General features: G+C 38.7%; 1 protein-coding gene across 5 annotated transcripts in view; it reads left to right on the forward strand.

Annotated features, from left to right (window-relative positions):
* Positions 1–3,818: 3,818 nt before the first annotated feature.
* LOC131156715 (uncharacterized) overlaps positions 3,819–14,450 on the forward strand; it is a 35,969-nt gene continuing 25,337 nt past the window's right edge. For 2 of the 5 annotated variants that reach the window (XM_058110602.1, XM_058110604.1), the window contains exons 1-4: positions 3,819–4,175; positions 4,398–4,603; positions 4,710–5,166; positions 5,259–5,466. In XM_058110602.1, coding sequence (XP_057966585.1) covers positions 3,952–4,175; positions 4,398–4,603; positions 4,710–5,166; positions 5,259–5,466 — 1,095 coding nt within the window. In that variant the 5' untranslated portion in view covers positions 3,819–3,951. The remainder of the gene's footprint in view (positions 4,176–4,397; positions 4,604–4,709; positions 5,167–5,258; positions 5,467–14,450) is intronic. The other 3 variants (XM_058110603.1, XM_058110605.1, XM_058110606.1) reach the window with 2 other exon arrangements.

Consider the following 14,450-nt stretch of genomic DNA (forward strand, 5'->3'; position numbering starts at 1 on the left):
TTTGCCTATCAACTCGTCTCTTTGTTTCGCACCCTTGAGCAGATGCTAAGGTACTATTTCAAATCGCTTGCAATAAGTACTTTAGAGGTAAGCCTCCTTTCTTTTTCATCTTTTTTGTTTATTACAAGATTATCAAAATCTAGACTTTGATTTCTCTGTTTGTGTTTTTTCTCTTAAGTAGTTATTTCGATTTTAACCTCTAAAATTAAATTTTCTAAGGATTTAATTAGCACACTCCCTCTTTATTTTATTTTGTGCATGTCAAATTGAATGTTGTGCAACTTTCTTCTAGTTATATATATGTAATATTTTTTGTTGGATTTGTTTGAATATTGAAATTGAATGTTGTCTCATCATTACCTAGGTATCGTAGATATGAAAAAAAAATTCTATGAAAAATTCACTCCTTTTTAAAAAAATTTTAAAAAGTTTTGGGACTGTGTTTTGCTACCACTAGAATCAATTTTTTAAAAAGTTTAGGCTTGATGCTAGCTCTAACTTGTTAGCTTATGATAGCTAGATTTATTTGTATTTGGTATGTTGTAGCTTTCTTAGAGGCTTGTTTATCTTTCCTTGTACTTTCCTTCCCGAGTGTCCTGGTCAGTAGTACCATATCGTATGTGTGTTAAGGAGATCTTAAACTTATAAGGATGATTTGAACTTCAACATTGTGAGAAATCTTTTATAGGACAAATTTGTAAGATTAGTGGGATAAAACAAACAATATTTCACTGAAGTTAATTAGACCCATTAAGATTGTTACACTTGGTAGCAAAGCCACCCTAAGAGTGTTATTGTGTGAGTGGATCCTACGTAAAGGTGTAAGTCACTCTGACGAGAGTATCAAAGATCAGAGAGGTGAGCATGTCATGGTCGTACATCGAATGCGTATTAGGAAAATCTTGAACTAACATTGATTTAGGCTCCAACTATAGGTGTTGCCTTTTATAGGACAAACTTGCGAAGCTAATGGGGCAAATTGGATAATACATCACCAAAATTAGCCCCAAAATCATTACGCTGAACTTGGTATATATTCCCTTACCCCCCTAATAGAAGGAGTACTTTATTTTGTTGCCACTAAAAGTTTAAGTTGTGTTGAAAAAATTCAAGTATAAAAAATAATTCCTTATTCTAAAGGGCAAGCAGTCTAAATTTTTAAAAGATAAGTTAAAAGTTTTTATTTTTTATTTTTTTATCCAAAAAAAATTCTTATAATGGAAACATAAGTAATGGAAAAATAAAAATTATTTTTTTTCTAAACATAATTTCCTCCAAAAAAATAATAATATGATTTATTTATATTATCAAATTTGTTCTTTACTTTAGGAAATTTTTTTTTTATTACATAGGAACTCTAGCCACTAACAAGCCCTTCGAACCCCTTGGTATGACACCAAACCTACGGATCAGCGTCCTCCCCCTAGGTCTCGTTGATCAGATAAAGTCTGGAATGCGGATACGACTAAGAGTTGAAATAAAGATTTCTAAAAAAGGTTATAAATCTTTTTCTAAAAATAAGGCCCTATTTCTTTTAGTGACATTAATTATCACCGCTAAGAGTTGAAATAAATATATATATATATATATATATATTCAAAAGTCTAAGTCCTTTTTTAAAAGATTGATAAAAATGTTAAGTCACTTTCCAAAAATAAGTTCTCTACTAGCAAATCCATATTTTTCAAAATTAAATTAGAAATCTTGTTTTCTAAACATAATTTGGTGTAAATTATAATGACTTTTGTTTATGTAAGAATAGTTTTGTCGTTGATAATTTAAAACTAAATTTTTAAAAGAAAAAGTGCTTAGGAGAATAAAAAAATGTATGGTAATATTTACAGTCATTTTTTATATATAAAAAAAGTCCATTTCTTTAGTGACGAGATTGTCAATACTAAAATTGAAATATTAATTTTTTTATGGTGTAAGAGAATAATTTTTATCGAGAGAGTAATTAGTTGTCTTATTTTTAAACGACTATTAAAAAACTTAAAAGTCATTAAGGAAAAGAGTTCTTCTATTGGTGTGAACATATTTACTAAGAAATTGAAATCAAGCACGTTTCGTAGAAGTCGCTTCCTTAAATATTTTTTAAAAAAGGAAAATATTAGTTACCATTTCTTTATTGTATTTCTTATTCTTTTATTGGGTGTTAGTCTCCTTTTTTTCTTTTTTTTGTCCCAGTACATTGGATGTAGGCTGCCATGGAAGGTTGCATTTGCATGTTGCAATGATCTCATCAAAACTAGAAAACAGTTCTTAGAAGACTTGTAATTGTAATTTATAGGAGAGTCTTCCCCAGTTGAATTCAGTTCTAGAAAAGTATTTCATCTTGCAGAGTTACTTTCTAAGACTACTAGCAGCCCTCTCATAGTTCTCATTGCATGTGGGCTTTCACTGTCACTGTCAAATACTATTTTTACAGTAATGTTGGAAATTAGTTTGTGATGTTTTCATCTATTAAAACTTGAGTGAGTTTCGATCGAAATCCTTCTATTTGTGATATATGAAAGGATCGTGATTCCTTATGCTATATTTAGAAAGACCTTAAATTTGGATTTATATTGAATTTGAATAAGTTATAATATAACGTTGTATTGAAATTTGTATAAATCCACCCCAATTTAAATTTAATATCTAAAATCTATACTCCTCAATGCAACTTTAGTGTTTTTGAAAATTCTTCTTTTATAGTTTATTTATAATTTGAATGGTTATTTTATTTTATTTTATATCTAGCTCTAGCTGGTTAGCTTATGATAGGTTTATTTGTGTTTGGTTTGTTGTTGCTTTCCTAGAGGTTTGTTTGTCTTTCCTTGTACTTTTTTTTTGAGTGTCATAGTCTCAAATCGGACGTGTATTAAGATGATCTTAAACTTATAAAGATGGTTTGGATTTTAACTATGTAAGGCACCTTTTATAGAACAAATATGTAAAGTCAGTGGGTCAAAACAGACAATATTTCACTGAAATTAAGCTCAAAATTGTTACACTTGATAGCAAAGTCATCCTGAAGATGCTATCATGTGAATGAATCCTACATAAAGGTATACACCATTTTGACGAGAGCATCATCAGATGGGAAAACATGTCATGATCTCACATCAAATGTGGACTAGGAATATCTTGGACTTATAATGGCAATTTGGTCTCCAACCATAGGAGTTGCTTTTTATAAGACAAACTTGCAAGGTTAATGAGACAAAACAGATAATATCTTACGAAAATTAGACCCAAATATTTACTAGAGGCACTTTCAATTTTATACTAATTTGTATTCCATCCACAAATCTAAATCCAAGCCCAAATTTCATGCTCGCAAACACTATTTATTTTTCTTTTTAAAATTAATATATTTATTTTAGGATGTAGTTTAGAGATACAATCTCAATATTTGATTATGACACTACACCTTTTGAATTTCTACAACTACCAAAAAAACCTCATGGGGTCTTTAAATATACAATTTTGTTTGGAAAAGGAAATAAAAATGAAATGAGAAAAAAATATTTTCTATTATATTTATATTTATATAAAATATTATTAATAATAAAAATTTACTCTAATATGGCTAAACATTAAAAATTATTAAATGTTACCGCTGTGTGAAATAAATTTTATTATTTTTCTATATATTTATTTTTTAAATTTAATTAAAAAATTAAATATAAAAAATTGATTCATTTAAAATTTTCTTTTCTTTACCTAATAATTTCTAATTTCAGATAAATCCTACAAACACATAGTGAGGTATTTTGATAATTGTCAGAAATTTAGTGGGGAAAAAGTCATATTTAGAAAACTATTGGGGCGTATTCGGATTTTACCGCTTCTTTTATCCTTCTGTCTCTTCTTTTCAACGACGGCCGGTAACCGGAGAGAGTAATCACCTCCGTCCCGTTCGTAGTACTGAACCAGAAAACCAGACAAAAGAGATTATAATCCGAAATGCCGAGCAAGAAGAGGCGGAGGGCGGAGCGACCCGCCATACACCCTCGAAACAAATACTCCGACAACCCGCCCGACTTCGGTGCCTTGGCTTCTCTCTACCCATCCTTCCAGCCCTATGTCTTCTACTCTCGCGACGGTCGCCCTAGGATCGACTGGACCGATTTCAACGCCACCCGGGAACTCACGCGGGTCTTGCTCCTTCACGATCACGGCCTCAATTGGTGACCTAACCTTCTCCACGTGCCTCTTCAGCTTTTCAGTTCAGCTTTTTCTTCGATAACCATGGAAATTGAAAGAAAATTAGGAATCTTAATTTAAAAAAAAAAAAATGTCGGTTTAAGTTACATGGGTGCCAGGTGGAGCCAGTTTTCTTGAATGGGATCAGTTAAATGAGTTTTTGCTCTCAATTTCTCTCTCAGTATAGTGTGAATTCCATGTTGTAGGTGGATTCCTGATGGGCAGCTCTGCCCTACAGTGCCCAACAGGTCTAATTATATTCACTGGATTGAAGATCTCCTTGCTTCTGACATTATTCCAAAGAATAATGTTACTGAGCATAACGTTAGGGGTTTTGATATTGGAACTGGTGCAAACTGCATTTACCCTCTTCTGGGGGCGTCTCTTTTGGGTTGGAGCTTTGTTGGGTCCGGTAGCTTTGCAATTCATTTTTTTAATCTATAATCCCAAGTCTTTACATTTTGTTTCTAACTCACAGTGTGTGTGTGTAATTTGGTTGTGGATAAACTTGGTTGCAGATGTGACTGATGTGGCAGTAGAATGGGCAGAGAGAAATGTTAAAAATAATGTACAGATTTCACACTTGATTGAAATTAGGAAGGTTGACAGTGTTGAACAGACACCTTCTGACGGGGAGGAGCATAATGTTGAACTTGTTGACAGTGAGGGCAAAACAGATTCAAGTGGAATTAGAGCTGGGGAGGCTGAGACTGTGCCCCCGTCTTCTCCTGATGCACATTTGTGCGCAAATAAGATATATGATGGAGCGCCCATAATTGTTGGGGTCATCAAGGATGAAGAGGAATTTGACTTCTGTATGTGCAATCCTCCATTTTTTGAGAGCATAGAGGAAGCGGGACTAAATCCAAAGACTTCTTGTGGTGGAACCCCTGCAGAGATGGTTTGTCCTGGTGGAGAACAGGCTTTTATAACAAGTATGATTGAAGATAGTGTTGTATTGAAGCAGTCTTTTCGGTATTAGGCTTATTGTATTTTCATTCTTTTCTCACATTTTAAGCTTATTTCTTTTTAGATATGAGAATTTGCAAATGATCTTTTGTTTGTAGGTGGTACACTTCAATGGTTGGGAGGAAAGCAAACTTAAAGACCCTAGTGTCAAAACTTCGGGCTGTTGGAGTTACAATAGTAAAGACAACTGAATTTGTCCAAGGACATACATGCCGATGGGGGCTTGCTTGGTCTTTTGTGCCACCTGCTAAGAAGATTATATCACCTCGTGTTGTTGAGAAGAATTTCCTGTCTTTCATGATGGAGGTATGAACATCTTTTGTGGAGTTTGCATGAATAATTTTCAAATGGAATCACATTTGCAAATGTGATGTAGGTGACTCAGGAAAATAACACATTATGCTTACAGCTCAACATCCTTTTGGTTGAAATCCGGGAACTAGCCATGTTTGTCATACTAAACTTGTTTATATGAGCTCTTGTTCCATTTCTGCTGCATGGGTGGCAATAATAAAAAGTCTTAGTCTCTCCAAATAAATCAATATATTTTGAAAGAGACATTATCTGCCCCAAATCTTACGCATGCATTTAGGTAAAGAGAAGTCAAAACACATGCAACCATATGAAGTCTCAGTGTATGGATTGGGTAAGCTGAAGCTTATTGTGGAAAGCCTCTTAAGTTTACTTGAACTTGGGTTGTGCTTTGCCATTGTGTGAAGGACCACTTCTCATTTGTTTGTTCATTTTTATTTTTATTGGTTTTTTGGAACCTTTTTTAGGATATTTTTGGGAAGAGTGGGTTTGTCTATTTGCTTTGGAAGGTTTCTGTTGTCATCATTCCGGGGGTGGTAATGTAAATGAAGGGATGCTGCTCAGAAGTTTGCTATCTTTGTAAATCACTTGGTCTGGTATTCTTTGGCGTAGGGTGGTTTTTCTAGATTTGGCTGAGATGCAATGAGAATAGAGAGCTTTGTTTCGCTAGTTTTTTGTTTGTACATGTCATGTGTGTACATTTTTTCAGCTTAGCATTTGTGTATGTAATATAGCTGGCTTTGTAGCCCCCCCAACCACTCTTTGTTTTGTGGGGGGGGGGGGGGGAGGGTAAGCAAAGGATGTCTGTGTATGTATGGGGGGGGGGGGTGTTGTAAGTAAAGGATGAGTTATCTTTGTAAGTAAAGGATGAGTTATCTTTCTTAATATATTTCTTTGTTTCCAAAAGAATTGGGTTGTGCTAGTTACTTATCCCTTAGCATCTAATTATTACTGTCATTTTAAAGAGAACTTAAGCTAAGCTCAAATTTAATCAGTAAAAGGCAAGCTCCAATTCGCTATGAGGGGAAGGTATTAGCACCTCTAACACACCCATTCGACGAGCGGTGCCTATTTAATCATGTACAATCACGAATCAAATCGGTTTGTCTTTTAAATCCATTGTCTTTCCTTTTATTGTTGAATCCCTTTGCATCCTTTCACAGCAATCTGATACCTCACCTCAAGAGACCTTGGGAGAGTGCTAGTCCGCCGTCATTGACACATACATTTTGACAGCATTGACAAACAAACAGCATAGGGGAATCATAGTAGTCAAAGGCACGCCTAGGCACATGGTGCAAAGGGGTGACAGGATTAGCGCCTGAAAGGCTATGAAGTGAGGCAACCCTAATGGGTTATTGAAAAAAAAAAGAAAAAAAGAAGAGTAAACGGGTCACCAACGAGTGACCTGACCCGAACCCGGGTTGACTCGTTTATAACGGGTTGACTTTGCATAAATTCGAACCCGTTATAAATGGATGGGTCACGGGTCACGACCCGTTTTGCCACCCTTAGTTAGAGGCTTTCTTACAAATAATGTGTGAAAGCCATGTAGAAGGTGGTTGTTGAATTTGAGTTTGAACTAAACGTGAGATTTCCCCCTTGTATCTGTTGAAGCTTGATACACATTGTTGGCCCACAACCTAACAGTTTAAGTGTAGCGCCCCGACCCGCCATGTGGGCCTCGAGTGCTAGTGAAACGTATAAATTCTTTTTGATACCACACACATATATATATATGCAACTCGCCCTAACTGAGGAATCCTGGGTGCACTTGCCATTACTAAAATTAAAACCATACAGTGGAAGGTTTCTAAAACATCCAAACACTTTACCAGAATTCTAACTATTCCCAAATACATACATACATAACACTATTTGTCTACATATTACAATCCCAAAATATCAAAATAAAATATCTGGTATCTCACCAGTTCTAATTACTACTCCCAAAAGTCTAGTCTCAGCCCCGAGGTAAGTTAGCCACGATTCCTTGAAGGTCCTGAAAAATAATTTGTACAATGGGGTGAGACACTTCTCAGTAAGACGGACTATATTATTAGTGTGTGGCTAGCATGAGTTCCCGTATGAATATAAAATTTCATCATTTAGCTGTATATGAAAATGACATTTAAACTGTACAAATTAGTATATCTGAAAATACATAATTTCTGAATAATAAATTGTCGGCTCAATATAACCCATTTATAGTAAATTTGCCTATATATGCATAAAAGACACAACCTGGACTGCTGAAGTAGCGTCGTCACGGTATCACATATTCATACGACATGCTTCCCCTCATGACAGGTTGTGCGACTCGAAAGTTGGACTCAACTTGCAGCTGGCGGTTCCACAGCTGAGTCAAAACTATCACTGTAAGTACGATTGTGCCTACCTATGTATGGTCACATGGTATACCATGGATGGGGCCCCTCGGCAAAAACCTCGGAGTAGTACTGCGGCTCAGGTCTCCAATCGACTTATCATACTTCCATGCCCGTGTGATTGCACTCACTGCCCATATATAGTTACGGTACCGTGCTCACAAAATCACAATATCACATATCGCAAATCCATAAGGTTCTAGAATCATATATGACAATTTGCACAATGAAAACTGTATTATAATTCATTTCATATAAACTCTCATATTTAGTAAAGCTGACCCCCGACCGTCATATAAAAAATCGCCCCCCGACCGTTATATCAAAACTCGACCCCCGACCGTTATATTAAAATTCGGCCTCCGGCCGTTATATCAAAACTCAGCCCCCGACCTTTATATCAAATACTGTATAAAAATCAGTTTAAGGATTTTATTCACATATGCCATTTAAAAGTCGTTCCCATGCCACATAATTTTCATTTGTTATCCATAAATAAAATAACCTGATTGGGAAAAACATAAATTGCTGAAAACAGGGTATGAACATCTCCAGGGTTTTATTTAACTTAAACTACTTATTTTATAGAAAATAGGAGATGATCAAACCACCCACAATAATTTCCCCAAAAACATATATTGCATTTAAATCAGTCCATATTTCACAAAATAGCTGACAAAATATAATCCCCTTACCTATTTACTGAGAAGGTTCCTACGATGCTCCTAAAGCCCACCCTACGACAATATGGTGTTCAAAATCCTGAAATCACATTTCCTCCAGTTTAATCAACTCAAATCCTAGATTAGCAACCATTAAACATCCCTAGGCCCATACACCCCATTTAACTAATTACATGCTAAACAGATAGCTTATTTATACCTTTACCTCAATTTTGGAGTGATGCCTGGAAAGATTCTAATAAAAAATCCACTCTGCTAGATTTGTAGAGAATTTCTCTTAGATCCTCGTAGCGGCTTCCGATCGTCGAATCAGGCGACAAATGGCGAGAAAAGATCACTTCGTCGACGATGCCTGAATTTCATTGACGAAGCACAAAAGATCACTTGTCGATGAAAATAGGGGATTCGTCGACGAGGCATGCTGTTTGCCCTTTTTAAATTTTCTTTTCTTCTTTTCTTATTTAGTTCCTTTCATTTTCCGGATTCGGGTGTCTACAATCTCCCCCCCTTATAAAAATTTTTTCCTCGAAATTTGCTAATTGATTTCCTTTATATTCCTTGAATTATCACTGATCTGCTGATCCAACTCTAGGAAGAGTCGGCGGCCACCCAAATTTAAAAACTACCCTTACTTATAAAGGATGAATACCGTTGTTATATATCCTATCTCGGGAGATTACAATATCCATACCAAATTCTCCCAAAGACCCACCACGAACAAAACAGTAACCAACTGATAAAACTAGCAAACCTACTCTAAGCAGTCTATAAATACAATACTCACCTACCGTTCTACTTACCTAATTAGTGCTGAGCCTCTCCAAATAGCTGTGAATACTTTTGACGTATTTTTTGCCTCTAATTCCCATAATGCTTCCTCCATTGCATGATTACGCCAAAGTACCTTTACAAGCGGAATCGTCTTAGTACGTAGCTCCTGCTCCTTACGGTCTAGGATCTAAATCGGTATCTCCTCATATGCCAACGTATCCCCGAGTTCCAAAGACTCGTAACTGATCACATGCGAAGGATCCAGAATGTACTTCCTTAGCATGGACACGTGGAACACGTCATGTATCCTAGATAGTGCTGGGGGTAATGCTATTCTATACGCCACCGGACCAACTCTCTCCAAAATCTCGAATGGCTTGATGTATCTAGGGCTTAGCTTCCCCTTTTTCCCAAATCTCATTACCTCTTTCATCGGAGCAATCTTAAAAAATATAGCATCACCTACCTCAAACTTTAGCTCTCGCCGGCGTGTATCCGCATAGCTTTTCTGCCAACTTTGCGCCGTCTTTATTCTTTCCCTGATGAACTGGATCTTCTCAGAAATCTGTTGAATAAGCTCCGGCCTTAAAATTTGTCGCTCACCGACCTCATCCCTATACAACGGAGATCTACACCTCTGACCATACAGTGCCTCATACGGTACTATCCCGATACTGGTCTGATAACTGTTATTGTATGCGAACTCAAACGGCAGATATTTAATCCAACTACCCCCGAAATCCAGTACGCACGCCTACAACATATCTTCTAGAATTTGAATGGTCCTCTCTGACTGACCATCGGTTTGCGAGTGAAAAGCCGTACTGAAAGTGAGTTGAGTTCCCAAAGCTTCTTGTAGACTATTCCAAAATCGGGAACCACGGGTCCCTATCTGAAACGATAGACACAGGCACCCCGTGCAGTCTGACTATCTCTTGCACATAAAGTTCTGACAGCTTATTCATGGAATAACTGATTTTAACCGGAATGAAATGAACAGTTTTCGTTAATTTGTCAACAACTACCCAGATAGCATTCTGTCCTTGAAGTGCCAATGGCAGTTCCATGACAAAGTATATGGAAATGTGCTCCCACTTCCACTTAGGAATGAGAAATGGTTGCAACGGTCCTGCTAGCCTCTGGTGCTCGGCCTTCACCTGCTGACACGTTAGACACTGCTCAACAAAACGGGCGATCTCTTTTTTCATGTTAGACCACCAGAAAGATTCCTGCAAATTCCTATACATCTTTGTGCTCCCTAGATGCATTATATATAGAGAGCGATGTGCCTCTTCCAGGATGGTTCGTTTAATTTTAGGATCATTCAGTACACATACTTTGGTGTGAAATCTCAACACCCCGTCATTTGAGACATTGAAATCTGCATTCAACCCATTCTGTATTCTACTCACAATCTCTGCCAGCTTCGCATCTTTCGTCTGAGCTGTCCTGATCCTTTCCCGTAAATTCGGTTGCACTACCAGGATAAAAATGAACACCTGGTGATTTCCTTCCACTAACTCCACGCCCAACCTTTCTAGGTCCATCCCAATCTTATGTTGAACCCCAACTGCTAAAATTGACGCATTCACTGCCTTTCGACTCAAAGCATCATCTACAACATTAGCCTTTCTTGGGTGGTAACTAATGGTACAGTCGTAGTCCTTTATCAATTCCAACCATCTCCACTACCTCATGTTTAACTCTTTCTGAATGAAGTACTTAAGACTCTTGTGATCAGTGAAAATCTCGCACCTTTCACCGTACAGGTAGTGCCTCCAGATCTTTAATGTATAGACTACTGTTGCTAATTTCATGTCGTGTGTTGGATAGTTCTTTTCGTACTACTTGAGTTGGCGAGAAGCGTACGTGATAACTTTCCCTTGCTGCATTAAGACACACCCGAGTCCTTTCTTAGATGCGTCACTGTAGATCACAAATCCACATCTCCTGATGGGATTGTCAACACTGGGGCACTAACTAGTCGCTGCTTCAGTTCCTGAAAACTCTGCTCGCACTCATTAGACCATTCGAAGTTCATGTTCTTCCTCGTGAGCCATGTCAGCAGACCTCATAGTTTAGAAAAATCTACTACGAACCGGCGGTAATATCCTGCCAGACCTAAGAAACTTCTAACCTCATGCACGTTCTTCAGTCTCGCCCAATCAACTACTGCTTTTATCTTGTTCGGGTCCATTGAAACACCTTCCCTGGACACCACATGTCCCAGAAATGCCACTCACTCTAACCAGAATTCGCATTTCTTGAATTTCGCAAATAATTTCTTTTCTCTAAGTACCTGGAGTACCAACCTCAAATGATGCATGCTCCTCAGGACTCATTGAATAAACTAGGATGTCATCGATGAGTACCACCACGAACTGATCTAGGTACTCATGAAACACCCTGTTCATCAGGTCCATGAATGCCGCAGGAGCATTGGTCAATCCGAAAGGCATGACCAGAAATTCGTAGTAGCCATACCTAGTACGGAAAGCCGTCTTTGGTGCATCCTCTGATTTAACTCTCACCTGATGATACCTGGATCGCAGATCGATCTTGGAGAAGGCCCGTGTGCCCTGTAACTGGTAAAACAAATCGTCAATTCAGGGTAACGGGTACTTATTCTTTACTGTCACTTTATTAATCTCTCTGTAGTCGATGTACATCCTCATCGATCCATCCTTCTTCTTTACAAACAACACCGGTGCTCCCTAGGGTGATACACTCGGTCTAATAAATCCCTTATCAAGAAGTTCCTACAGCTGCTTCTTTAACTCCTTTAATTCAGTTGGAGCCATTCGGTAAGGAGCCTTGAAAATAGATGCTGTCCCTGGAAGCAACTCAATAGAAAATTTCACCTCGCGATCAGGAGGCAATCCCGGTAAGTCCTCTGGGAAAACATCTGAGAACTCCCTTACCACGAAAATATCCTTCAGTTTAAGTTCTTCCCTTGATGCTTCTTTTACGAATGCTAAGTATCCCTGACATCCAGAAGTAGCCTCATTGCCTGAATGGCTGAAAGGATCCGTGGTGCAGAGCGCACACACGACCCGACAAATATAAACTCTTGCTCCCCAGTAGGTCGGAACACTACTTCCTTCCTGTGGCAGTCGATACTCGCATAGCTGACTGCTAACCAATCCATCCCCAGAATGATATCAAAACCGTGCATGTCAAAGACAATCAAGTTAGCAGACATCATTCTCTCCTGAATCCTCACTAGGCAATCTCGGATCACTTTACTACACACTACCACTGACCCTGTCAGTGTGACCACCTCTAACCCAGCATCTAATGATTGTGTTTCTATCCTGCACAATTTGATGAACTCCCGAGAAATAAAAGAGTGCGTCACACCTGAATCAAATAATACTGCAACACTATTTGAAAGCACATAAATGATACCTATCCCCACATCTTCTGCATTCTCGGCATCGCCAGGAGTCAAGGAATACACTCGTGCCTGGGTCGTACCCCCCTGGTAGTTTCCACACGGTGCCTGGTTACCTTCCTGATATTGCTGCTATGGAGGTGGGAAGTTCAATGTCACGTGGCAATCTCTCTCCATGTGTCTGGGCTTACCACACTGGTAACAGTCACTTGATATGCCCCTGCATTAGCCCGAATGCCACCTGCCACACTTGGGGCAAATAGGGTGTGATGAGGCATCCTGAAATGCCCTAGCACTCGTATCCTGTCGCTGGCCTCTGCTGTTTCCGTACCTCCTTCAAGGGCCCTACCTAGCACCCGTATGAGAACTAGAAGGCATCGGCCTCTTCTTCGGGTTTTGAGCCTCTACATCCCCTTGTAGGCTTGCCTCTGCTACAGTGGCCATATCTACAAGTGTAGCAAACTCCTGCACCTGTAACACAACCACCTTCTTTTTAATCTCTTGCTTCAAATCCCTCTCGAACTTCCAAACCTTCGTAGACTCGTCTGGTACCATGTAAGGAGCAAAGCGTGACAGCTCCACAAATCGGGTGGCATACTGCTGAATAGTCAGCTGTCCCTGAGTTAGGTTCAGGAACTCCTCTGCCTTTGCTTTCCTGACAGAGGCTGGAAAATACCGATAAAAGAAGACCTCTCTGAAGCAGCTCCACGTCATTGCCACCGGTGCAAGTCTCTGCTCCTCTAGTAGTTTTACTGCTTCCCACCATCTCTCGGCCTCTACGGTCAGTTTAAACGTAGCATATAGCATCTTCAGCTCATCGGTGTATCGCAGTACGACCAAGATTTTCTCAGTTTCCCGAATCCAATTTTCTGCAAGGATCGGGTTGGTACTTCCCACAAAGGTAGGAGGCTTTAGGCGAGTGAACTTCTCAATAGAATCTCCCAGCTTAGTAGTGGGACGATCCTGCCTCCGAGAGCTCCGCATAACCTCGGTCATAAACTGTTGGGCAAAATCCCGTAGCACCATTGTAGAATCGCTGCCACCGTCATTGGTAGCTCCCTCACTGCTACTTCCTCCGGCGACATCGTTACTGTCCCTGGGATCCATCTTGTAGACATAACCAAAACGAATTTTGAATCCTTAATATCCTACCATGTCTGGTGCAATCATAACATTAAAATGCTTACTTTAAATAAATTCCAAATACCGGCCTAAATCTTCACGACATACTCTGCCAATTTCATATTCCCATTCTAGGTTTCAAGTTCCTGCCCCTTTGCTTGGAAACAAAATCTTCAATGGATTGCTGGGTTTTCTGAACCCGTCAACTGATCCAGAAAAACACAAAAGTCTGTCTAGGAATTTCTATCTCTAGGCCTACGAAGCAAAACTCAAAGTTCCTATTCTATCCATTCCTATCATCTTCCTACTTGAACCTATGTTCTGGTAAGATCATCCAACCTAGTCTGCAAAACCTAGCAACCTAGGCTCTGATACCACCTGTAGCACCCCGACCTGTCACGTGGGCCCGGAGTGCTAGTGAAACGTATAAATACTCTCTGATACCACACACACACACACACACACACACATATATATATATATATATGTATGTATATATATGCAACCCGCCCTAACTAGGGAATCCCGGGTGCACTTGCCATTACTAAAATTAAAACCATACAACGGAAGATTTCTAAAACATCCAAACACTTTACCAGAGTTTTAACTATTCCCAAATAC

Source organism: Malania oleifera, chromosome 5, assembly GCF_029873635.1.
Source record: "Malania oleifera isolate guangnan ecotype guangnan chromosome 5, ASM2987363v1, whole genome shotgun sequence".
Lineage (NCBI taxonomy): Eukaryota > Viridiplantae > Streptophyta > Magnoliopsida > Santalales > Ximeniaceae > Malania > Malania oleifera.